This window comes from Larus michahellis, chromosome Z (genome assembly GCF_964199755.1).
Source record: "Larus michahellis chromosome Z, bLarMic1.1, whole genome shotgun sequence".
Taxonomy (NCBI): Eukaryota; Metazoa; Chordata; class Aves; order Charadriiformes; family Laridae; genus Larus; species Larus michahellis.
Genome location: NC_133930.1, coordinates 40,902,706 through 40,928,451, shown reverse-complemented (window position 1 = coordinate 40,928,451; position 25,746 = coordinate 40,902,706). Strand labels below are relative to the sequence as shown.

General features: G+C 38.9%; 1 protein-coding gene across 2 annotated transcripts in view; it reads left to right on the top strand.

The window, feature by feature from the left end:
- LOC141736526 (guanine nucleotide-binding protein subunit alpha-14) overlaps window positions 1-25,746 on the top strand; it is a 76,862-nt gene that overhangs the window by 17,340 nt on the left and 33,776 nt on the right. For both annotated transcript variants that reach the window (XM_074570816.1, XM_074570817.1), the window contains exon 2: window positions 15,413-15,597. In XM_074570816.1, the coding sequence (XP_074426917.1) occupies window positions 15,413-15,597 (185 nt within the window). The remainder of the gene's footprint in view (window positions 1-15,412; window positions 15,598-25,746) is intronic.

Below are 25,746 nucleotides of genomic sequence, written 5' to 3'. Positions count from 1 at the left end.
GTGCTGGTGTCACTGAACTCGTAGAAAGGAGAGAGGAAGTGCTGAGATTACAGCTTTTTTGCAGGTTAAAAAAAAAAAAAAAGTGAGGGGGGCATTGCATCTGCTAAGCAAACTGAGAAGTGGTGGTGTGAAGTGCAGTCATGTATTTGCCAGCTTTAATAACTTGTGTGCCCTGTTGGTTCTAAATGCTTTAAAAATGTTTAGAAGTTGCTAAGTAGCTGCTGTGACAGCCTAAGTTTTTAATGTAAGAAGTCATAGGTATTCACTGTCCTTAACAAGTACAAGCATCTGACTTAGCAGCACTGGAGCCGTCCCCTCCACCCCTGCCTTTCTCTACACCATGGCAGCGACTCCTTGAGCACTGACACTCGGCTTTGACATGTCTGTTATGACAGTGCAGGGAAGGAATTCCATCACCCTAACCAAAGCCATGCATCGCTTCTATTGGTTTTGGGAGGCTTCTGCCTTTAGAAGTCAGATCTGGATTTCAGGAACTACATTAACAGCAGCGTTAGTTGTTAGGGTTTTTTTCCTACTGTTATTGAGAATGGGGGTATTCAGGATTATAAAGATTTTATGATTAATTTACAGTCAGTTTCAAAGTGCTGTGATGAACACTTGTGAAAAAAAAGTTTGTCCTCCCACTGAATAAAAGAAATAGTTGTCTTCATAGCAGTTATCAAGGCTAACTTTGTACAGAGATGAAACTCAAAGGATGAGACTGGTTGACATTTAGTCATTTATGGTAGATGAGGCACTTACTTAACTAGTTTGTTTTGGCACTTGTGTTTGCACTGGACCTGTTCCTTCTGCTAACAACTAACAGAGTATAGTCTAGCAAGACAAGAACATGTATTTGGAGTTCTTGTTGTCTGATGGATTTTGTCAGTTTTAAACAAGCTTTTTCTTGTGTTTAATTTTTGTTCCTGCTTGTTACAGTACTTCCTATTACACACACAACACCAAGAATATAAACTGTTACTGACATAACCTGAGACATCCTGCAGCAGCAAAAGATTTTCCATTTGGAAGCTGTTTCACTGTTTTCTTTTATTTAGTAGAAAATGGGAGTTTTGAAATAAATTAAAAATAATATATGAAGCATAAATTAAGAGAATGCATTTCCATGCTGAAAGCTGGTTCATATCTATTGTGAGGATTGAGAAATCCAGGAAAATGGGGAAATTTGGTTCAAAGAAAAGATATGACCGTACCTTGCGTTCTGCTTCCTTAAACACGCATTTGTTCTGTCAGATATGTAGTCCCAGTTTAGCGTAATGGAATGGCAAACCTGGATTATCTCTGAAGTGCTTGCAGCCCACAGAGATTTGCTTACAAATCTCTTAACAAGCACAGCTACTTCTTCATTGCCAGCTGAGGGAAATGGAACATACGGCACCCATGGAAAACACAGGTTGCAGGCTGTCTGGCCCAGTCTGCCTCCCTGAAGAAAGGGAAGAAAGGCAACGCTACCTGGGAGAGATGTGGGTCAGGACTGTGAAACTAAATAGCAGAGCAGGACTGTTACATGATTTCTTGTAGCTGGTGTTGATGTTCTGACAATTAAAAGGAATACGCTGCAGTTTGCTAAAGTCAAAAGACAGAATTTGCTGATTTTTTTTTTTTCAATGAAGATTCAATTTAGTGTGAATATTGCAGGTAAAAATAACTAGCAGATTTAACTTTTCCAGGAATACCAGTACAAGTATGTTTGGAAGCTAATATACTTCATCAAAGAAGAAATGGAATGATTTTTATGGTCTAGTTGGTGAAAAGCAGAAGTTAACGGTCATTGAATGAATTTAGGAGAAAGAGGGAAGATGAGGGAAAACGTCAGAAACTTCAGTGTGTGGAGCTCAGATTAGTTCCTTGGTATTATTTCTCCTCATTCTTATTGCTCAGTAATATCTTGGTCATGAAGGATAATTTAGAAATAAGACTACTGCAAAATGGAGGAGCTTTGCTGTGCCACTCAGGCTTACCTATTTTCTGCATGTTTATCTCTGTCTTCCTGTGTAAATCTTTTAATTATAAACTATGGCAGCTTTATCTTCATTAGCATTTTCATTCAGCTATTCAGTAAAGCGGCATTTAGATTCTACTATTCATGTAGGAGTTTTCTGTTTTTTAAAAGAATATGAAGAATATTCAAGCATCAGAACAGGCTGCCCAAGGAAGTGGTTGAGTTGCCATAACCTGGAAGTAATTAAAAGACGATGTAGATGGGGTGCTGAGGGTCATGGTTTAGTGGTAACTTGTCAGTGCTAGTTGAATTTAATGATCTTCAAGGTCTATTCCAACCAAAACGATTCTATGATTCTAATACTTAAAAATTAAAAACTTCTGGTTGGTGTTGATAATTTCCTTAGGTTATTACTGTGTTTTTTTTCACTTTTTGACTAGTTTTTCTGCATTGAATAGGAAATTATTCTACTGTAGTGTAACTGCCAGCATTACAGGCAGAGTAGAGTGTTTTAGGGATTTTTGTTTGTTTTGTTTTTCCTGTGACTAAAGCCAGCTGTAGTCCATCCAGAAAAGAGTGAGAGAGTTTTTCCAGTTCTGTCCTGGGGCTCAACACAGGCTGTTTCCACATCCCCACTATATTTTTGCCTCTCACCGACATGGTGAGACTTACTTTTGGCTGGCTAGTTGTCTTCAGTCTACTGTCTCATTTAGTCTCTGGGAGAGAGGGAGAGACGGCATAAGCATGTAGAAATGAGAAAAGAAATGCCCCCTTGTCTTTCTAGCCTATACATTTGAACCTGCTATGCACAAATGCCGTAGGCTTTTCAGCACAGAGATCGCTTGGTGTCAAAAAGAATGGAAGTTGGTTGCCCTGAGCTGGGTGGCATAGCAAGCTTTGAAGGTTTGAGGATCATCGGTCACAGCAAACTTCTCCTACTGCCTCAGTGAGGGCAGGAGGACTAATTTGAGAGGATAAAGCTCAACTGAACTCCAGCATCCAGATGTGAAGATTTAGTGTATTTTAGAAGCATTTTCAAATTGAACATATTGCAGTGCATCTTAGCGTGTTGGCAGTTTCATTGTCACAGATTCGATTCTTACACAAGAGATGTTGTTACAGCGTCCTTGGTTGTGGATGAGGAGAACATCTGGGCTTTGCCAGAAGTGCCCAGAATCCCAAGTGTGCAGGAAGGAGTCAAAGGAAGAGGGATCAGCACAAGGATGAGTGCTGAGCTTTGAAAGATGGTGTCTGGTCTTCAGTTGTCTGCCAGAACTTTTAATTTGTAGTTTTTCATTAACAATAAGAAGACTGGAGCCCAGATTATTTGGGGGTTTTTTGATAGCCAAAAAAAGTGCAATATTCTATGAAGAACTTCAGGGTGACTGCTTGAAAAATTACAGGAAAGGAAGCTGCCCCTCCACTTTTATTCCACAGAACACTGTTGAAACAGGATTTTTGGGACTGTATCAAGATACATCAAGACACTGATTATCGGCATTCCCTGGGAATGAGCTGGTGAGAATGTAATTTTGCCTGGTGCTGCTGGCCGAAATGCAACATTAGAATGAATCAAGTAAAATGATCTACTGAGTATCGGACCTGTCAGAAACCAAAGCAATAGCAAGGCTGTCCTGTTAGATATTAAAATATCTTGTGATCTAGTTAGAGTAAAGGAGTTTGCCTTCATCACGTACCTTGGCATACCCTGGTTTTCAGTGTGTTTTAATTACAGCGGTTTTATTTGGTGTCTTTTTTATATTCCAGTTATATTTCTCAGGATTAGTAGTAGTTTGTCATATGTATTTGCCTAAAGGATTGCACAGAAATATAGCTAGAAACCTATAGATACAAAAAATATACAATCTCAATAGAGAAGAAGGATGAAGAGTGGGAAGAAAAGAATATAAGATGAAAATATCTGTTGGGCCTTCACCATTTTTTTTGCTTGTTGCCTGCTTGGATTTTTGTGAAGACTGTATTTCCAAAAGTGCTAGCTAAACTGAGGGAAAAGGAAGAGGGGATGTGGAGGAGACTAGAAGTGGGTCAGGAGGGAACATATGAGAGAAAGGTGAGACTGGGAAGGGATAGAGGGAGTATGGACACAAAGGGCATCTGAGAGGCTGCGAAGGGAGGGAGGGAGAAAGTGGTCTTAGGAAGTCCACTGTGTCAGTCACTCTGTATGCTATTTACTGTCTTTTCTTTTTCCTTTACGTTTAGAGAGACAGATCTTTGTCTTTCAAATCATATTGCTGTATGGTAGAGCCTTGACAGTAGTAGTTTTTTCAGCTTCTTGATTTCATTTGATAATGTGATGCTAAAACAAAACTTCTTTCTCAACATTGAAAGAAATCCCTCCAGATTCTTCTGTCGCACTTACGTTCAGAGCTCTGTCACAGAGAGAACTATGAAACCAGAAGAACTTTGGGGGGTTTTGTGATTCCATTACTTTTGAATTTGATGATGAGATGATAAGTTAATTAATTGCAGTATTAGCTGTTTTATATAATATAAATGAACCTTCCTATTCAGCATTAATTGTTAATCATAGAAAATATTTTTTTTACATAAATACAAACACATTTTTAAAATACATAAATAAAAAAATAATTATTTGCCCCATATTGCATCTCTTTATGATGCTCTAGTCACATCAGTTATTGTATGCTTGAACTGGAAACTTCCTGCTGTTTATTTGCCAGCATCTGCAGGAATAGTCTGGGGTGAGGGTCACTACAAACATTTAAGTCTATATCCTGTCCATCACTAGATAGACTAAATTTCCTTTGAAGGGAGTACGAGCCACCCATGTATCTCAAAGGCGGGATGTGGCCTTTTATGCTGTAAAGGGACACGCACGTCTTGGGGTTTGTTGGTATTGTGGTATTGTGCCCCAGCTGGCAACTAGGACCATGCAGCTGCTTGCGTACTTCTCCCCCTCCCCAGTGGGATGGGGAGAGAATTGGGAAAATAAGGAAAACTGATGGGTTGACATATAGCAGTTTAATAAGTAAAGCAAAAGCTGCACAGGCAAGCAAAGCAAAGCAAGGAATTCATTTGCTACTTCCCATCGGCAGGCAGGTGTTCAGCCATCTCCAGGAAAGCAGCGCTCCATCACGTGTAATGGTTACTTGGGAAGACAAAATGCCATAACTCCAAACGTCCCCCTCTTCCTTCTTCTTCTCCCAGCTTTACATACAGACCATGACATCTCATGGTATGGAATATCCCTTCAGTCAGTTGGGGTCAGCTGTCCTGGCCGTGTCTACTCCCAACTTTTTGTGCACCCCCAGCCCACTCACTGGCAGGGTGGTGTGAGGAGCAGAAAAGGCCTTGACTGCTTAGCAACAACTAAAATCATTAGTGTATTATCAACACTGTTCTCATCCTACATCCAAAACATAGCACGACACCAGCTGCTGGTAAGAAAGTTAACTCCATCCCAGCTGAAACCAGGACAGTTATGAAAGAACATCTCATGCCTTAGCAGGTTCTGTGCATCACAGCTAGAATAAGTGTGTGCGCTTGCTTTCAGTAACACCTTACTGGGAATTTTAATGCAATTCTAAATTTCATCACAGAATGGGTACATTTTTAAGGAGTTAATAGCAAATTTTCTATCTTTTTCTAATCACCCAAGACTCTCAAATAATCCTTTTTTTTTTTTTTTTTTTTTCCCCCGAGCGTGTGATATTTGTAAATGAGCATGTCTTGAGGCTCAGTACATTAATGTTGTAAGGTTGCCTTTGCTGAAGTCAATCACCTGGAATGGACTCGGGAATTGTAGCCACAGCAGTAAAAGCATTTGGCAATAAGCATTGAAGAAGTTATGGAAAGTCTGTCTTTGGTTTGTGTGTATGTTGCAGTCAGTTCAAAAGGCAGTGTTTGGAGAATATAAATGTTGTCTGGAACAGCTGCTGTTACTCCTGATGAAAGAGCTTTGTATGAATGTGTGCATATATATAGTTTATTTCCTATTTTATAACATCAAGCTAGGTTGCAGACTCTTGTTACTTCTGTCTAGTAATGACATTTTACTGTTCGCTAACTGCAACGTTCACTGTTTTATGGGTTAATCTGGAAAAGGTACTTGAACTAAACCAGTAAGATTTTAAAGTAAGGCATTGGTCTGAAACAGGACACTTGAATGCAGGGAAAGACTCAAGAATGATAGATCAGTCACTGCCTTTCTCAACTGTCTCACAGTAAGTTACAAGGCAGGGTTACTGACAGTTACATTTTGTAGGCAAGTTTTGCCTCAGCTTTGGTATCTTTCTGGTACAAATACAGTGCAAATTTGCCTCATCCTTCTATGCCATAAATGAAGTTGCCAAAAGCTGGGTTATGATGTGGACTAATGGATATGGCTTGTACACCTAGTGAGATGGCCAACTTGAGTTTGGAGTGGGTGGCCTCTGTTCTGAAGGAAAAGTATTTGGGGAATGCTAACTGTCAATTAATTATGAGTAATGTGAGACTACTGTGACTGATTAATGAAACAATTCCCCCCTCCCCTCCTCCCCCCACCCTCGCCCCCATCTACTGACGTAATTCCTGAATGTGGTTGTTGTGGCATGAGTTTAAAACTTGAGAACTAGCTAAACCAGTAAATTTGATCTTAATGGAGTTATTAAGTTCAGAATGAAAAGTAATGAAAGGGACAGATGATTCTGTTTTACTTGAGCAGGAAAGGAGCTCAGCTGAGGGGAGTGTTTAGGAGTCTTCATTCCTATAGAAATCTGTTAGGACTAAGGTAAGTTGTGCACTTACAGCTTTGGTATTATGGTGTTTTTCAGGGTATTAGTTTGGCTGACTTCAATGAGTTACTACTGTATAACGTTGGTGCAGGAGAAAGAATTGAGCTGAAAGGTTTTCAGTTATGTCCTTGTAGGATAAGAAGCTTCACACATCTCCCTGGAAGGTTTCTGCTGTTGCAGTTTCAGGCTCAGCTTTGCATTTGTTGGATATGTAACTTTTTCACAGCTACAGAAATTTTCTAGAGCCTTGCTTTCAGTACTCTGTCACTGAAAAAAGTTTGTGGGTTTGTTGTTTTTTTTTAACTTCTGTCTTTCATTCAGTATAAATGAGTTGTATGCTTTGTGCAGCATCTCCTTATGCAAATGGATATCTTAAGTTCGATTTTGTGGAAGTGCATAACATGAATGATCTTACTGATATGAAAAAATTGCCCAAGGAGACAGCTCGACAGCTTGAAGTAGCCTTACGTTTGCATGCCCTGGCTCTCAGTGGGGACCTCAGCCATCCTGATGTAAGCTGGAGCGACAACACTGTGTGGCAGAAGCAATTTAGGAGGTTCCTGGAGAGTATTGGTGACAAATTCCTGACCCGCATGACAGAGGAACCAACAAAGAGAAGTGTTCTGCTGGACCTCATACTCACAAACAAGGAAGGACATGCTGGTGATGTGGAGGTGGAAAGCAGCCTTGCCTGCAGTGACCTGCTCAGGATCCTGAGTGGAGGGAGTAGGGCAAAAATTAAGATCACAACCCTGAACATCAGAAGATCAGGCTTTGGCCTCTTCATGAGGATCTGCTTGAAAGAGTGATATGGGTTAAGGACCTGAAGGGAATGGGGATGCAAGAAAACTGCTTGATACTCAAGGATCACCTCCTTCAAGCTCAACAGCAGTCCATCCCAACAAGAGGAAGTCCAGCAACAAGCTAGAAGGGCTGCATGGATGGACAAGGAGCTCTTAGCAACACTCAAATGTAAAAAGAGACTATGTAGAAGGTGGAAGCAGGCACAGGTAACTGGGGAGGTATATAGAGATGCTCTCTGAGAATGCAGGGATGAGGTTAGGAAAGCTAGAGTCCAAGTGGAGTTGGGTCTAATGATAGGTGTCAAAAGCAACAGTAAGGGTTTCTGTAAGTACACAAGTAGCAAAAGGAAGACTAGGGAAAATGTGGGCCCATTGCTACATAGGGCAGAGGCCCTGGTGACACAGGTCAGGGAAGAGGCTGAGGTACTGAATGTCGCCTTTGCCTCAGTCTTTACTACTAAAGACGTCAGGAACATCTTCAGAAACGTAAGGACCCAGAGACCAGGCAGAAAGTGTGGAGCAAGGAAGACATACCCTTTGGTGGAAGAGCATCAGGTTAGAGAATAATTAAGAAAACTGCACATGCATAAGTCTGTGGGCCATGGTGGGGCACCCACAAGCGCTGAGGGAGCTGGCTGATGTCACTGTGAAGCCGCTCTCAATAACCTTTGTTCAGTCGTGGCAACTGGGAGAAGTGCCTGAGGACTGGAGGAAAGCAAATGTCACCTCCATCTTCAAGAAGGGCAACAACCCAAGGGACTACAGGATGGTCAGCCTGCCCTCGATCCCTGGGGAGGTGATAGAGCAGCTGATCCTGGAAACCATTTGCACATAAAGAACAAGAAAATCAAACAAGGTGAAGTCATGCTCAACCAATGTGATAACCTTCTATGATGAAATGACTGGCTTGGTAGATGGAGGGCGAGCAGTGGATATTGATTGCCTAGACTTCAGTGAGGTTTTTAACACTGTCTGCCATAAGATCCTCACAGAAAAGCTGATAAAGTATGGACTGGATGAGCAGGCAGCGAGGTAAATTGAAAACTGACTGAATGGCCGGGCACAGAGTCGGGTGATCAGTGGCGCAAAGTCTAGTTGGAGGCCAGTAACTAGCGGTGTACCCCAGGGATCAATACTGGATGCAGTCCTGTTTTAATCTAAATTAATGATCTGGATGATGGGCCAGAGTGTACCATCAGCAAGGTTCCCGATGGCACCAAACTGTGAGGAGTGGCTGTTAAACCAGAGGTTTGTGCTGCCATCCAGACCCCCGGGACCTCAACAGGCTGGAGAAATGGACTGACAGGAACCTCATGCAAATAAAGAAAGGGAAGTGCAAAGTCCCGCACCCTGGGAGGAGCAAGCCCAGGCATCAGTTACTGCAGGCTGGCTGGCTGGAAAGCAGCTTAGCAGAAAGGACGTTGGGGTCCTGGCAAACACCAAGTTGAACATGAGCCAACAATGTGCCATTGCAGCAACAAAGGCTAATTGTACCCTGGCTGCACCAGGAGGAGCGTTGCCAGCAGGTGGAGGGAGGTGAGCCTTCTCCTCCCCACAGTGATGGTGAGGACACAACTGGAGTGCTGGGTCCAGTTCTGGGCTCCCCTGTACAAGAGAGGAAGACTCACAGAATCATCAAGGGAAGTTGTTCCAGAAGAGTTCTTTTGTTTCCAATTTAGAGCCTGTCCAGGTGCTGCTGTTTATAGGATACACACATGTATGCACATGTGTGCGTGCATCGTGTGTGATCTCCTTTTCTATATTTTCATAAAATTATTTAAAAATACTTTTAGAATGAATATTTTTGACAGTAACAGAGACTTTTTAGGGACGGGTGGTGCCTTTTAGCATGTTAAGTATGTGAACTGTTGTACAAAGCCTCATATCCCATGGGCAAAACCTTGGAAGATTTGACCAGAAGTCTTAAGTTTTGGTTCCAATGCTGACTTTGCTCTTATGCTTTCCTTGAAAGTGTTTGGAATGACTTAGAATAACGGAATGGAGACTAACTTGATCCTGGGTTTTATAGCACAAAAGACCAGAAAGAGCTATGGAACTTTTGCTTTATGTAATTGTTCCTCACTTAAAATTTATGTATTTAAGCTTTTTTTGGTTTTCTAAGAATCCTGTAATTGAATGGCGTATTTGCAGTTATATTATCACTTCTGCCTTTATACTTAGTGTCAGAAATAACACTGAAATAGTGAATTATGTAGGTGCCAAATAAGTGGTGGCAGTGCAGAAGTAGACATTCAGCTATATGCATAGCACTAATCCATACGGACTTATAAATCATTTAAAAAAGTATATTGTGTTTTTCCCTACAGAGCTTTTGATGGTGATTATTAAATATGTTTGGAGCCTCTCCCTCTGTTAATTTAACTTTGGAAATTGCGAAACTCTTATTAATGTTCCCTGTCATCAGCAGGGGAAAAGTCACCAGCATGTGCTTTTAACATGTGGGGTTTTAGAATGAATGAGAGCCGTTTCCATGGTAACAGATGTGGAAGATGGTTCTGAATCCTACAGAATATGAATGGAGTATCTGAAATGTTGGTTTTTGGGGGGCTGTTTTTTTTGTTGTTTCCTCCCTCCCCAACCCCCCCTCCCCCAGTCCCCACTAAATTTATTTCTTTATACATTTATGGGGTTTTTTTTATTATTGTTGGTTGCTAAAAAGTGACAGATAATACTTCAAAATATTACTTGGCACAGATATCAGGAATGCTCATTGGTAAATGAACAAGAGAAGTGGAAACACATTTTATTTTTGGGTTACATTCCTACTGGAAAACAAGAACTGTGTGTGAGTCGTAGAGATGAAATCTGCTTTGGCTTTTCCCCAGGTCATTAAAAGCACTATCTTGTCCCTGCCTCATAGTAGTGGAAACGGTTGTGGCTTTATTTTCTTGTAACTACGTGCATTACATTGTGAAGCTAATTTCAGCATTTAGTATGGTACTTCCATGAAAGTAGTTAACAGAATGGGCAGAGTAATCCTCCAAGATCGCTGAATGACTCTAAAGATTTTTCTTTCTGATAAACCTCAAAGATTTCCTTTCTCTTATGTTTAATTTTTCTGCCTCTGTTGTTTTAAAAAAATGTAAGTTTTTGTTGCTCTAGCCTTGCAAATTTTTAGTAAATCAGGTTTATCTACTTGAAAGCCATTTTTGTCATGCCTGCATTTGCTCACTAGCACCATTTAGTTGTGTAAATCAGTGTTAATCTTACAGTTATAGAAAGATGTTTCCTTCTGTCGGTTGAACAAGCCTAACGACTGCAATACAAAATATTGCAGGTCCTATTTAAATATAGTTTAGTTTTTAATGCAAGCAACAAATCTAATTTAATAACTAAATGTTGGTATCTTTATTCTCAGAATTATTTCCACCCATGTAAAGAGAGTCAGAAATGTGGCCTGTCATGGAGGCTTGAGAGCGGAGGCTTGAGGCTACTGATTTTTGCAGAGCTGATAGGTCAGCTATAGCTATAAACATGATTTTGTTGGTGAGCCTATTCCAATGACCACTCATAACTGGAGAAGAGGCTTAATACTAGATTCTGGTCTAATGATGGCATCGAACATTACTTTTATGACTCTGTACCTTACCTTTTTGTGTTACATGTGGCATTTTGACTTTGTCATGTTTATCGTGCTTGAGAACAGGGACAATTGGGAAGGTAATACAGAATTCTCTTGCTTCTGCTGGGACCAGGGGTCTCGCTCGTGCAGGTATCCAGTGTCTTGGCCCTTACTGGTACCACAGCTGTTGAGTGAGACCAAGCTGCCAGGATGAGAGTGAAACCTGTTGTCATGTAGCAACAGATGAAATATATTTGCTCACTACCTGACCTACATCTATTCAGGTATGGCACGGGCAGGTCTATTCTGTAGATGAAGGTATCATTGCCATTTGAGAGCTGATAATGGTGAAGAGCAACTGGGATCTAGGATTTACAGTATGCTTTAGCACCTCTGCCAAAGCTGCTGTTCCGTTGCTCTTAATGGTGCCAGGATTAGCAAAACTAGCTTTGCTGTGTCCTTAGTTACAGCCTTCTAGTTTTGTTGCGGCTGTGTTCACAGTCTGCTCATTGGTGTTGTTAAGTTGCACACACAAAGTCCTTAGGAGAATGAGAGCATAGTGATGTTTTTTGTGGAGTGAGTTTGTTTGTTTGTTTCTTTGTTTTTGCTTTTTAATAACTTGTTCCTCCATAATGAATTGAGATATTAGACTTGGAAAGTAAAGCTGACAGGCAAAGGAAGAGTTAGTACAAAAGAGACAATAGCCAAACAGATAGAATGTTTTAATCCTTGAATTAATGGGCAAAATTCTAATATTAGTTTTAATTGAGAAAATGGATTTGGGTAGGTAACAGTTACCTATGTGTCAGTCAGTAGCTAGATGCAGAAAAAAAACGGAATGCCTGAAGTTACTGGAAGGAAGATAAATGTGTGGCCGTTAACTACTGAATTTACGTTTTACCTTTTGAGAATGACACTATCTCTTGGCCTAGTCAGTAGAATATGTATTCCATATTTTGGCAGTAACGTTTCAACTGATCATTTCCTGAAGGTAAATGTACTGAATGTTTTCTAGGCAAATGCTTACCACAAATGTTACTGAAGAGTAAAATACACTGTGCTTGGGTTTGTTTGGGTTTTGTTTTGGTTTTTTTTAATGCAAATAACCTTTTTAAACTTGCTTGTAATAAAAGAATTCCAGCACCCTGGAGATATACAGCCATGTTTTAAAGCACCCCATTCTCTAATGCTTCTAGAATTAATGGCATTAAGATGTGATTATACACCTGCAAGGTATAGAATATGTCAATATTTTATTGTTCTATTTTCTACACTTTCTGTACTGCCTGCTTTTTATTACACTTTAACCATTTTTATTATTCCTAATATAAAAACTGTACTCCATTTTCTTAAGCCCCACCACCTGAAGTCTTAAAACACAAGTTCCAATTTGTGTGTCTCCATTGGTTTTCCAACTATTTTAATTAAAAAGATACTTAATCCAAATCTGATTGTGTATGCAGTTCCATCCTGAAATGCAGTTATCTTTTAGTTTAATATCTCACAAGTATGTATATCAGCACGACTACTCCATACTCACTCTTTTTGAAAGCCCTGCCACTTTTTACATATGCTTTAAAATGATGCACTGTCAAGATGTGCTTCAAAAGCCTTATTTCATTTTAAGCTAATGAGCCCTGAAGATTGTTTTAGATCGCTTCTGGGAATGCAGAAACAAAGAGCATGTATTTGCACAGAGACTCTGTACTCTGGGTTTACGACAAGAGGCACAGCTAGGCACATAAGGGGTTGCTGGAAGAAAGAATACAGAAGGAAGACTGTGAACTCTACTTAAGGTCAGGGTAGGGAGCACAAAGCTTTTAAATCAACTTGTGTTCAGGATTATGAGACGTCAAGGGGTAAAGCAGGAATGCTCTGTTTATTACTCATGTATTTCATACCACTTTATAAGTCACTCGAATAGGCAATTTTCGTTTGCTGTAGTTTGATACAGATTAGATAAAATCAGATAATAATAAAACATTAACCTTAAATTTCTTAAGTAATTAAATTGGACACAGGCATGGAAGAACTCTAGCTTGGATTACAGATGAAGGTCTCTTCAAACCTGGCTCCATCTACCTTTGGTGTTTGTAGGACTTGGAAAAAAACATCTTTCTTTAAAAGCTGAAATTAGATTTTTTAAATTTAATTTCACAGCATTGTTACATATCCCTGACAGTGAAGTTAACAGCTGCACAATGATTTTTCTTTTACTCAAACTTTAGTAGAGGCCACTGTTGTAATGTGATAGGATTGTTTATTCCGAGTTATATAAAAATTTAGGCCAGCAATTCAACCTGGATTAATCAGAGTGTTTTCCTCCCAAATATAAGAGTTCCACTGGCAGTGAAAAAAGTTGGTGGTGGGATTTTATTTTGTTTTTAAACTTAATTGTATGTGAATTGTGTTTATGTTCACTTCTCAAAGATGACATGCCAGGACTGCCTTTCTGAGGGCAGTGATATATAATGTAACATCAGCATTTTATTAAAAAAAATTCCTCCAGGAATTTGTTTCGCATGTATTCTAGCATATCTCTATGTTCCATCTCTCTGAAGTAAACCAACACAATGCCAAAATTAAAGAAATCCCAAACATTTGTTGAAAGAACAGCTATATTAATCTTATTTTTAGAGAGAAAATACTAAATATTTCTTACTGCTTGATTAAAAAGCAGTACATATTACAGAAACACATTAAAATACATAACGTACGACACTTTCCTAAGTTACCTGGGTTTTGCTTGCTATTACTGTCAATGGTTGGAGCCCCGCAGCTGTGTGAACTTTCATTAAAGTGATACTATGGTCTGCAGTGCTACTGAGATACAGTATGATGAGGTGGGCACTCACCGTATTTTCCTGCTTTGTTATATCTGAAGATGTAATGTTCAGAGGAACTCTTTCCTCTTTGTGCTGATATATTTTTGACACCTAGTGGTATTAAGTGTAAATTACTGAAAGTTTGTTAATGAGAATACTATTTTACCAGCAATAAATTCTTAGTGGAGAAGTGAAGCAAATCCTGTAGCTCAGCCAGAATGCAGTTAATTGTTAAACTTCTCAAAAAATCACAGTAAAGTTTTTAAGATGAAGGTATAGTGGGTATTTTTTGCTCCTGTACCATCCTTCAGTTGGGGAAGAACAAGAGAAGGCTGTCCATGAGCCTCTCATATAAAAGCTCTGTAGGATAGGAATGGATTTGTTCAGTCACATCACATGGATGCTGAATAACAGGAAATATAGAGAAAATGAAAGGTATTCATGGGAAAGGGGTTGGGCAATTACAAGAGAAATTTTTCTGCTCAGTGTTAGTCAGGTTTGTAAGGATGACTGAAAGTTGCAGGAGGATATCACAAGAGTAGGCAGTGTAATGGCGGGTAAAGTTAATTGTAGGTCACTATCAAGTAATGCAGATGGAGAACAACTAGCACATGCACTCCCTTTCTCTTTTAATTACTTACAGTACAGATAACACAACGATGCCGCTTCATAAATCTAAGTTTTGGCAGCACCTTAGTCTTTGAAGTTTTGGAACTCTAGTTATATCTGAGGTAAACAGAATTGAGAAACCTTCAACAAGGGTCAAAGGGATGATCAAGCTATGGAGTATCTTCCACCTGAGAACTGAACTGACCTGGTTAGGAGTCTTCAACCTAGAAAAAGTACAGCTGACCTTGGCTGACCTCCGGGTGCCTACCATGCTGCTCTACAACTCCCCCTTCTCAACAGGACAGAGGAGAAAACAGGATGAAAAAATGCATGGGTCAAGATAAGGACATGGAGGTCACTTACCCATTACTATCATGGGCAAAACAGACTCAGTTTAGGGAAATTAATTTAATTTATTGCCAATTAATAACAGAAGGACAGCGAGAAATAAGAATAAGTCTTTAAACACCTTCCCCTCATGCCTCCCTTCTTCCCTGGCTCAGCTTCATTCCCGACTCACACAAATAAAATTTCTTTCTTTTGGACTTACGTACTTTTATTGTTTTGTAATCTGACTTTTACCTACAGGACACTTAGATTAAACATTATAAGCATGTGTTATGATAGGATATTTATTTATATATCTTTTACCAAAACATCCTCCCAAACCCGGCAATACAAATATTTTGACTAAAACAATATAGGTTATGAAGAACGGAAAATTCAGAAATGATAGTACAGTAATGGTGACTCTTATGCATGCTCCAATAAAGTGCACATCCTTGAATGTTTATTTACAAATATTCTCAACTGCCAGGATTTGCAAATACAATACTTTGTGTCTCTTCTTTCTCTCTCTCCTCTTTCCCCAGGCACAGGAGAAAGTGGCAAGAGTACGTTCATCAAACAAATGAGGATTATTCATGGATCAGGTTACACAGAAGAAGACAGGAAAGGCTTCACAAAATTGGTTTACCAAAACATATTTACTGCCATGCAAGCGATGATCAGAGCCATGGATACTCTCAAGATACAGTACACATCCAAAGAGAATGAGGTAAGACAGTACAAAGAAAATTCTAGTTTCAGCCTATGAAATTTCAGTTTGCAGACAAATTCTACAGGCAGAACCTTAAAAATCTGTGTGTCTTGTGGGGAGTTTGGTGCCCCACTGTCTAATTCTACAGAACAATGGGGAGTTTCTAGTGGAAAGAGGGACAGGGTGGTCAGGGATGGAGCTTGTGAGGAAGGGAGAATTTTCAAAGTTGCAAGCTGGTAATAAGTACCAAAAAAAAAAAAAAAAAAGCTTTTTTTTTGGAATCTAACTTGTAGTGTCAGTCTGTGCACGACAGGAATATTCAGACAGAGCCTGGTTTGTCAATAGAGCTCCAGAATGAGAATTTTGGGTTTATCAGGAAAACAGCAGATCTGCTTGATGCTGGTATGCTTTGAAACATACCACCTACAGCCCTTTTATGGATTTGGTGACAATCTTTGTGTACTTAAATAATTTGAAAATGTAGAATGTCTTCTGCAATTGGTTTTTAGTTTCAGTTACATTTTTTCACAGAATCTTCATGGTTGGAAAGGACCCTTAAGATCATCGAGTCCAACCAAACCACCAACAATCTCTGTCACTAGGGCATGCCCTGAAGCGCCACATCTAGACCTTTCTTAAATACCTCGAGGGATGGTGACTCAACCACCTTCCTGGGCAGGCTGTTCCAGTGCCTGAACACTCTTTCAGTAAAGTAATTCTTCCTAATATCTAACATGAACCTCCCCTGCCACCACTCCAGACCATTTCCTCTGGTCCTGTCATTATTCACTTGGGAGAAGAGGCCAACACCCACCTCTCTACAACCTCCTTTCAGATAGTTGTAGAGGGCAATGAGGTCTCCCCTCAGCCTCCTCTTCTCCAAGCTAAACATGCCCAGCTCCCTCAGCCTCTCCTCACATGACCTGGTCTCCAGACCCCTCACCAGCCTGGCAGCTCTCCTCTGGACACGCTCCAGCACTTCAATGTCCCTCTGGTACAGAGGGGCCCAGAACTGAACACAGTACTCGAGGTGAGGCCTCACCAGTGCCGAGTACAGAGGCACGATCACTTCCCTGCTCCTGCTGGCCACGCTATTCCTGATACAAGCCAGAATGCTGTTGGCCTTCTTGGCCACCTGGGCACACTGCTGGCTCATGTTAAGCTGGCCGTCCACCAGCACCCCCAGGTCCTTTTCTGCCGGGCAGCTTTCCATCCACTCTTCCCCAAGCCTTTTGTTTCGGTGTTTACAATTATACAACTGTAGGAAAAAAATTCTGCTTGTTAAATCAGTTGCATCCTTTGCATCCATCTAGTTGTATCAGTTGCTCAAGTATCATGAAGAATATATAAGTAAATTATTGGGTGATATTTGTTTAAATTAAGAGGGATCTCCAGTTGGCTAAATTTTAGTGTTAAGATAGGGAAGACTGTGTGGGAAGTGTCAAAGCAGAAATAATTTGTAGAATTTATGGGTTTATTAACTGAAGTACTCTGTGAGGAAAATACAGTTGATAGCCCACTTTTCTTTCAAAAAATTTGATTGCATATGAACAATAGCAAAAATAATATAATTTTATTATTTAGGTTGGTTTGTGTTATTTATTCTCCTTAGAATTAGAGAGAAAAGGGATAGAAAACGTGTAAAATAAAGGACTGGGAAATTAAAATTATTTTATTTTTTATCACAAAACAACAGATGGTGTCAGCAAAAACAAATGTTGGACTTCAGAGAGCTGAGGTATTAGGGTAGTTCTTTCCTGTATAAGAAAAATATTCTGAGGGTTAATACGTTGTTGTTTGTAAAACACCTTTAGATCCTTAAGAAGGTGGCAGTTACAGAAACGGCAAATATGATTGTGAATATACTTCACCCTAATTCAGGTGTGTATATTTTGATGAAAGATGATGATAATCAAAATCTACTCGAAAAAATACATTTTCACAGCCTCTTACTGAATTTTTGTTTGTGTTTTGTTGTTGTTTTGGGGTTTTTGTGTGTGTTTTGTTTTTTTTTTTTTTCCTTCCTGCAATTAAGAACAAAATACAAGGACTTAATTAGCAGAAAGTTTTTTTCCATTCTGGGCTCTGAGTGCTGAACTGGATACATTCTCATAACACAGTATTCGAATAAATTGTGTTCTTGATGATAGCTGTGCTGCCAGTGTCTTCAGATTCAGAAGATTATAATGCTATTTTACAGTTGTTGGAGAGAGGCAGAATTTGGTCTTGTGCTGCTTTATTAAAGGTAAGTGCTAAGTGGTAAGAACACAGTCTGGCAGGCTCACCTTCAGCGGCATTTAGAAAGCAAGGTCATTTTTGCTTACACACGGAGAAACTTTTGAGAGACAACACGAAAATAACCATGCGTCGCTCCAGTCACTTTGCTGGAGACAGCTGTGTTTTAGTCTTTCATTTAGGTGACGAATATAATGCACAGTACTAGAAATCTTGTAATTGCCTTTCATGAAAGGATCTTAAGCCTGTAACAAAAAACAGTTGATATCAACAATGATAACCAGAGGAGTTGCAATTCTTCTGTCATACGTGTATTGCAAAGGTGCGTTCTATGTCTCCACATTTCAGTATGCCCATCTCAATGGTGTGCCTTCTTTTTCCTGAAAAATTTGTTTCCCTCTGGCCCTTTTATTAGTTTTTGTTTGTTTGTTTGCCTTTTTTTTTTCTATCCAGTTTGTGCCTTGACTAGGACAGGTATTCTTCTCTGTGTGCCCTGGAATTCCCTGGCTGCCAAATATCTTCGTTTAATGTTTTTGTAGTGGAGAACAGATTGCTCTGCACTAAGTGTTTCTTCTCTGTAAGTGTGATGTGTGTGAAACTCCGTAACTCATATATGCACAGAATGTCCAAAAAGGCCTTTTAATCCTCGTAATGTTTGCAAATAAAAGTAAATTTTATAGAAGGTGTTTAAGGAGGTTTTGTATTGCTATTGTCAACTGCAAAGTATTTGAGTAAATGGTCTGACTTTCTGTAGATGCTGCATTGAAATAAGAAGGGGTGTTTGTTTTGTACTGGTTTGAAGTTGCTTGGATGAAATATTTATCTATATAGTCATGCTTGACCTTTAGCTTCAACTGAGCAGGCAATTTTTATCCTAATTTCAGGTGGTGTGTTCTTTGGGATGCTTTGTCTCATCCTCAATTTGAAGTTGGAAAGTATCATAGAATGTTTTGGGTATCTTTTTAAGCATAAATCCTGCAGGTGTTCAGGAACCTAATAATTCAAGGAATTATTATAGTACCATCTAAACCCCACAATTTGGAATGGATTGTTTCTTTTGGTTGCTTTTTTTTCCCCTCCTTTTTTCCTATTACAACCACTCTAAAATTTCCTACTAGAGGTGAACAAGTTGGAGGAGTGAGGTGGAAGAAGTACTATTTATTATCTATATGTCACTTTTCTCGATGTCATAGAGTGGAAATGGATAAACTGAGTGTTGGTTAAGTAGCCAGTTCCAGTACACGTGATTTACAGTCTCTGAGGATGGCTTTTTTCTGTGAGGGCTTGAATCAACTACTTTTACAGACACTTCCTCTTTATATATGATAATAGAGACTGTCAAAAAGCAAGATGAAAGTTAATGGCAGCCTGTCTCTTGGCTTCTTTGAGAAATTGTGATTGAGTTAATGTGAATGTTAAGATAAATAAATGAAAGAAGGAATGTACATCTGAGGCACAGAAAAATAAAAAGTCAGCTGATAGCTGAGAAGTAGTAAAAGTAGTGAAGAAAAGTAAAGTAGTAAAAAAAAAATTTTTTTTTATTAACTTGAAGTCAAAGTGTAGGGAAAAAACAAAACAGGAGGAGGAAGAAATCAGGTATGTTGGAGGAAGGGAAAATACAGCATTCCATTTGTGAGTATATGTCAGTCTTAAAAGGCAGATTTAAAATTATTTCTTAATTGCTGGACTGTGCTGGTCAGTCACATCTTGCTGGATTATGTTGGGTTTTGCTGTATTACAAATATGCAGAAGAAACATGTTGTTTGAGCCTATCTGACCTGGACATGCAAAGGGGATTTTAAAAATATTAATCCACTGCAACTTTTCTGTCATCTTCCAAACTAACACGTATGCTATATTGCAGGAAAATCACTCTCTTTTCATTCCCCACTTAAGGCAACATTAGAAATTTCAATTTATTTGCACTGTTTTCTTTAAAAAAGTATGCACTTAGCCCACTGGGAAGACCTTTTTATATAGCTGCTCAGGATGAGGATCATAGAATAGGAATTTGGTCCTGTTGTTGTGGGTTCGTTTGTTTTTTTTAAAATACCCTGGTAAGATGACCATGCGTATGTTTGCAATTAACGACAGCTCTTTATAGCAGTATGAATAATTACTTTTTTCCTAAGGAGAAAAACAGAATACTGTGTAAAAATGCAGTTCAGAAAGAGGCCGTCCTGTTGCATCTCCAAAACATTTCTTGCTTTCAGTAAGTAGTAATCTAGTGTCCTTCTGTCTTACAAAGTTGCCCCGGAATGAGTGTGTGTCAGCATAACTACTATTTTTCTGAGGAAAAAGAAGTATTACAATGCCAAACAAACTCTATGGCACAGGTAATTGTGTCAGAAAAGGGGAATGCAAAAGGACAAGAACAGTAAGATGAGATCTGGGAATTACTGAAGGAAGTCATGTAGCTAGAACAAATGGAAAACACAGTGAAGAGTAATTATTGGTTGATTTCATTGCGTGTTTGCATTTAAGATGTGGAAAATGAAATAACACAGTTTGTTCTTCTCCATTTTTTTAAACCTTAGCAGAGAAGCCATTGCTAATTGCAGGTGCTTTATTTTAAGACTAATCTGATGTTATTAACACCACTTTATGCGTTTAAAAGTACTTTTTTATTACAATCAAATTTAACTTTAAAGATGGTTACTTTGGTAACTGATTTTCTTTGTGCTAGCATTAATGCATGTGATAAAGGGCTAGAATTTATAGACAGTCTAGATGTATTTTTAGCAGTTTATTTTATAGAGACACTAATTCAAAACATTCCAAAACATATTGCATCCTTCTTTATAACAGCCATGTTTAATTATGGGCCAATGCACAAATTCTGGGTCTAGGCACTCCTAAACAGAGGTTTCAATTTGATTTTTCCAAGGAAATGAGACTTATGTGACCAGACTAATTGTATCTGTCTTTGGACTTTCTGTCTGATTTCAGTTGAATTCCTCACAGGCGTTGAAGTTAAAAAGCTGGAATTCTTGCCTTCAGAGAGTTTAGTGCTGCTAGGCAGTTAAAAATAGAGACAGCTTTTCCGAGTACCTCTTAATAGAGATAGCTTCTCCAAGTAACCCAACTGAAGTAAAAGCAGAGTTAACAGAGAAGAGGCTCCTTGCAAAGTACCTGCGTCAGGAACTCGTGTTCACTCAGTCACAAAATATGATTTAGCTGCCCCTTCGTGAGCATGTAGCATGGTACACTTACACATTTTGGCACACACCTCTGCTTCTTCCCTGGAAGGACATAGGTTTTTCTTGTTATTTTTTCTTTTGTAAGGTTATTTTTGAGTGATAACATGGCCTCATTCTAGAGCAAGAAGATTAAGTATCCACTTGGAGGGATTAGAGTTGTGTACTGCTTCACATAAGCAAATATAAAAACATGTTAGTGGATTAACTGCTCTCCACGTGGAAGTCAGGAAGGAAATTTTCCACTTCTTAGATGACAGTCTTTCCTGCCACACATGGGATGTGCATGTGCTCAGTTGGGACTGTGTGCATGTTTGTTGACATTAGAATATGTTGGACTTACCGAGGTTGTGGGGGAAGTTTTTGTTTGCTTGTTCTGTGTTGTTTTTGCTTTTGCTTTTGCTTTTTGATGGTCACATTCATCAGAATGCCTTATTGTATTTATAAATTGCCAGACCCCTAAAGGGACTGTTTCCAAAAATACCACTGACTTGAATGGTGGAATTCTTATTCTGGTGTGTCGTAGTAAAATCTGTGCTTATAACCAATAATGCTAGTTACTAATTATTATTATTAAGAGACCTATGGCAGTGCTGTACAGGCCTGTAAATATATGGACCACGGCTTCCTTTTACTTTAAAAACTTATGAGTTTCTTTACCATGCTGTCTTGTTGATGAGGGTGAATCTATTTCATTTATAGACCTAGATGCAAAAGCAATATTGACATGCTTTTGGTTTTTTTGGTTTGGGGTTTTTTTTTTCTGTTTAGCATGCAAGCTCCAACTACCCACTCCCCTGTTTTCTAGTGAAATCACTGTATTTATCTGTTCTTCCAAATAATTGGCTGTTGGTTAGAAGTCTTCAGGGATTTCTTTACCTTTTAAAGTCTCAGGGCTACCAGAAATCTATCAGAGTTTTCCTTCTAAGTTATTCACTAATTCATTCCAAGTTTTGTGTCGTCTTCTTGTTGTTTAGTTCAAGGTGGAGGGTTTTTTTGCTTTGTTTTGGGGATCTTTTGAGGTTTTTTCCTTTCTGTCAGTAAAATCTTATGTTTACGTTCCATGTATTTCCATTTTGCGTTTGGTCTTTTGCACTAGGGGAGGTTGTTTAGCTTACCAGAAACAGAGCTAACCTTTCCAATTCTTTCAACTAATTATAACTGCCTTTTGGACGTTTTAGGAAAAAAAAACATGTAAATAACTGTAAGTGGAGCAATATCATGAGCAGAAGAGCAGAAAGGAGAAAAAATTATGTCTTAAAAAGCATATACGTTTAGGTTTCTGACAGAGAAGTGAAAGTTTCAAGAAAGACTGTGGGTATGTACTGGATTTTTCAGAAAGTTTGGGCTGAACTGACTTATTTGAGTCTGTAAACTGAGTTGCAATTGTCATAGTGGTGATTTTTAATTCCTTAGGTCTCCTGATCTTTGAGGGGGGGGTGTGTGTAATTCTTTCTTTAAAAGGATCATATTTTCTTATAAAATACTAGCAAGTGCATCCGTACTTTAAATTCTGTTGTTTTTAAGAAAAGTAAAAACTGGTGGATATTGGGTTCACGGTGAGAAAAGTTTAAAATTTTCTGACCAATAATAGGGCCTATATTTTCATAAATACAGCAGTTTGGCCAGAGGTACACCGGTAGATCTGTCAAAATCAGGTACTTCTCAGAGCTGATGCTTTGTTAGACTTTTTCCAGAAAATGTCATACCTGTATCTTCTGCAGTTCATCGAGGCTTTTTCTCTTGGCATGGCCTTTCATCTAAAATGTTCTAACTTTACAGTTACTATTTCTATGCACCATTTAACATAACACACAAAATTAGACAAGCACATGGGTTGATTTTAGTGCATTATGAATGGACCGAAACCCTTCAGACAGCAGTGAATTCATTGCACCTAGCTCTCCTTTTACTTTACAATGATATAAATCTTACTGGCATAAATAATAGAGATAAGAAGTGATCTGATAATGAAAAGGAAGGACAGTGGTGATGGGAAAGAATAATTAACGATGTAGAGCTTGTAAGTGAAGACTCCAGACTTAGTGTTGTACTTGGAAGTGACAGATTGCATATAAGGGCAAATACTAGAAGGGTATGTACAAATGGTTAAGATTTGTTGGCTTTTTGGAGCAGGCTAATGTTCTGCAGACCAAATATCCTTTCCTTTGTAACAACTGAGTAATTCCGTTGCCGCCTCTGTGGCTGCAAAAGCATTATTTATTGGCAACTGAAACCAAGGGAAGCTTGGTAAACAAGTCTGCTAATGGTGCAGAAGGTGGAGCAGAGTCCCATTATTCTCTTTGCTGTGGGATAGAAGAGATAAAAAGTGGCAAAACTTTGCTATGGAGGCTGAAACAAGGTCACTGTACAAAGGCTGCTGTGGCTCAATACGTTTTCTCACCTGGCTTCTTCATCAGAACTTGCTGCTTCTGCATCAGAGTTAGAATGGAAGCATATACCTCTGTCTCTGTCGCCCAAGTTCAATCTGTCAAGTTCACATCTGTAGTTGTCACAACAAAATTAGGCAGAGTTCATCCCTCAGAGCCCTTGGTCAGCAGAATGAGGAGAAAATTACTCTCAATCAGAAAGCCACAATAAATTGTCATTTTTTAAATGACTGATTTGTCAAAAGCATTAAGAAAATAACATTTAAAACAACATAAAAGTCTGCATTCTCGGATTTGGCATGAGGAGACAGAGGTTGAATCAGTCGTGAGAGGAAGATACTTGACAATGTGTGTCGCAGCTGGAGGCTTTTGATATCTGCACACAACTGGCTGTATAAAAGACACGTTCTCTGTGTGAAAGGCTGTGTGACTGGTTTTGCTGACAACTTTTTGCAGTTCATGATGTTTTCTTGTGCTGTCTTCCTCACATAGTTCTCTTTTTATTAAGATAGAAATGACTGAATGCATACAGTTGAAAACTCCTAATTCTTAGAAGGAAGGCATACTATTTTTTAGAAATATATACTGTAATCTGGGGCAGTATATATAACTCCTTGCAATGGAAAATCTGTGGATTTTCTTTAATGGAAAGTTTAATGGGTATTTTTCTAAAGGAAAATTGGCAAATTTCAATGTTGCTGCAATTAAATCTTTTAATGAGCAAGACTACAAATAAATTAATGGCAGATGAAAAGACCAATTAGTAGCAACTCAGCCAAAATCACTTAAATCAGCATCTGCTGTCATGTTAAAAATGAAAAAGCCACTTCAGAAAGAGAAGCGGCTAGAAAACTCCTCTAGGCCTGCTCTTTCATTAGTGCTAAAGTCTGTGACACATTTTGTGGATTTATGATCTGACAACAAAATTATTCCTTGGAATGAATTTGCCACAATGAAGTAGTGCTTTTAGTGTTAGTCTATTTCCTAACAAACCCGTGGTGACATTTTTTTTATTCTTTTTTTTTTTTTTTCCTCATGCATATTGAAATGTGATGCATATTGTTCTTTTTGTGAGTTTAACTTACATATTCTTACGTTATATGAAGTGGTCGTAAGGACCATTATATTGTTGCTGGTCAGCAAGCCTGTGTATCTGACCCTCTTTCTTGTAAGGATGCAGAGCACTTTTGGGGGCAGCATATGCCACTCTGTTACTGGATGTCTCTTTGCGTACTGTCAGTTGTCTTTTCTTGCAAGCCATTTCCACAGCTCCATGTTTGACTGGGAGATTAATTTGGAGACAGAGAAATGCCTGCAGTTGCTTGGAGGCCAACACTGCCAATGCAACCAGGAGGCTCCCCTGATTTAGTGGAGTTGACGGTGTTACCTATTTGCAAGGGCTGGACAACTCTGAATACGTGTTGTGCTCAGCAGCTGTCAAGTAGAGTCTACAGAGGTCCTGTTTGGTTGTGTAAAATAGGGATTTCTACGTTTTTGACATTTAAACCAGTGTTTATTTACTCATCCATACAGCAACAAGAATACAGTAAATTAAGGCCAAATGGATTTTTGTGTGCAAACCTTGTTCATCACTCTGCTTCACAGATTGCGATGGTAGCACTCGCTGTGAGTTTAGCTTTCCTGAGAAGAGGAGTGTGTGTGCTAGCAGTGGGGAAAAAAAGCTGGGGGTGCACAGAGAAGCAGCTCACCAGGAGAATGGGAAGCTTAGAGCAAACATTTGTACCTGTTAAAGAGCTCTCTTTCTGTCACTTGATTCTTATCACCTTGATTGAAAATCTACAGTAGCGTAGAATACATCATATTCGGATGCAAGATACAGTGGAGGAATCCTGAGGGTTTGTTGTTGTTTTTTTTTTTCAATTCTAGCTGTACAGTGAAAAATCCTATTTCTTAGAAGAAAAAGGCAGTGTATTATATACAAATATTTACTCACTAACTAAATCAGTGTGACATTAAAGAGTCTATCTCATGTTTCTGAGGTATTTATATATTGCTACCTAAAATAGAGGTGAAAAGTTGGCTAATTTGCCCTTAGGCTGGAGTGTGTAACAAATTTCAAAGCAGCAACAGAATAAATTGACTACAGGCAAGGAAATATTGACTATAGAAAAAGGATGAGGATGTAAAAAGCTGTAATACCATATGCAAATGTTTATGGGCTTTTAGGAACTGACTTCAGGTCAGATCTTTTCTCTCTAATATACTCCTTTGAACAGGTTTGGTAAAACAGTTTTATACTAGAAATTCTGAAAAAAAATCATTCTTATTTGGGAATTAGAATTGTTCTTTTTCTACTTGGTTATTTGGCTTCTTAAATCTACAGG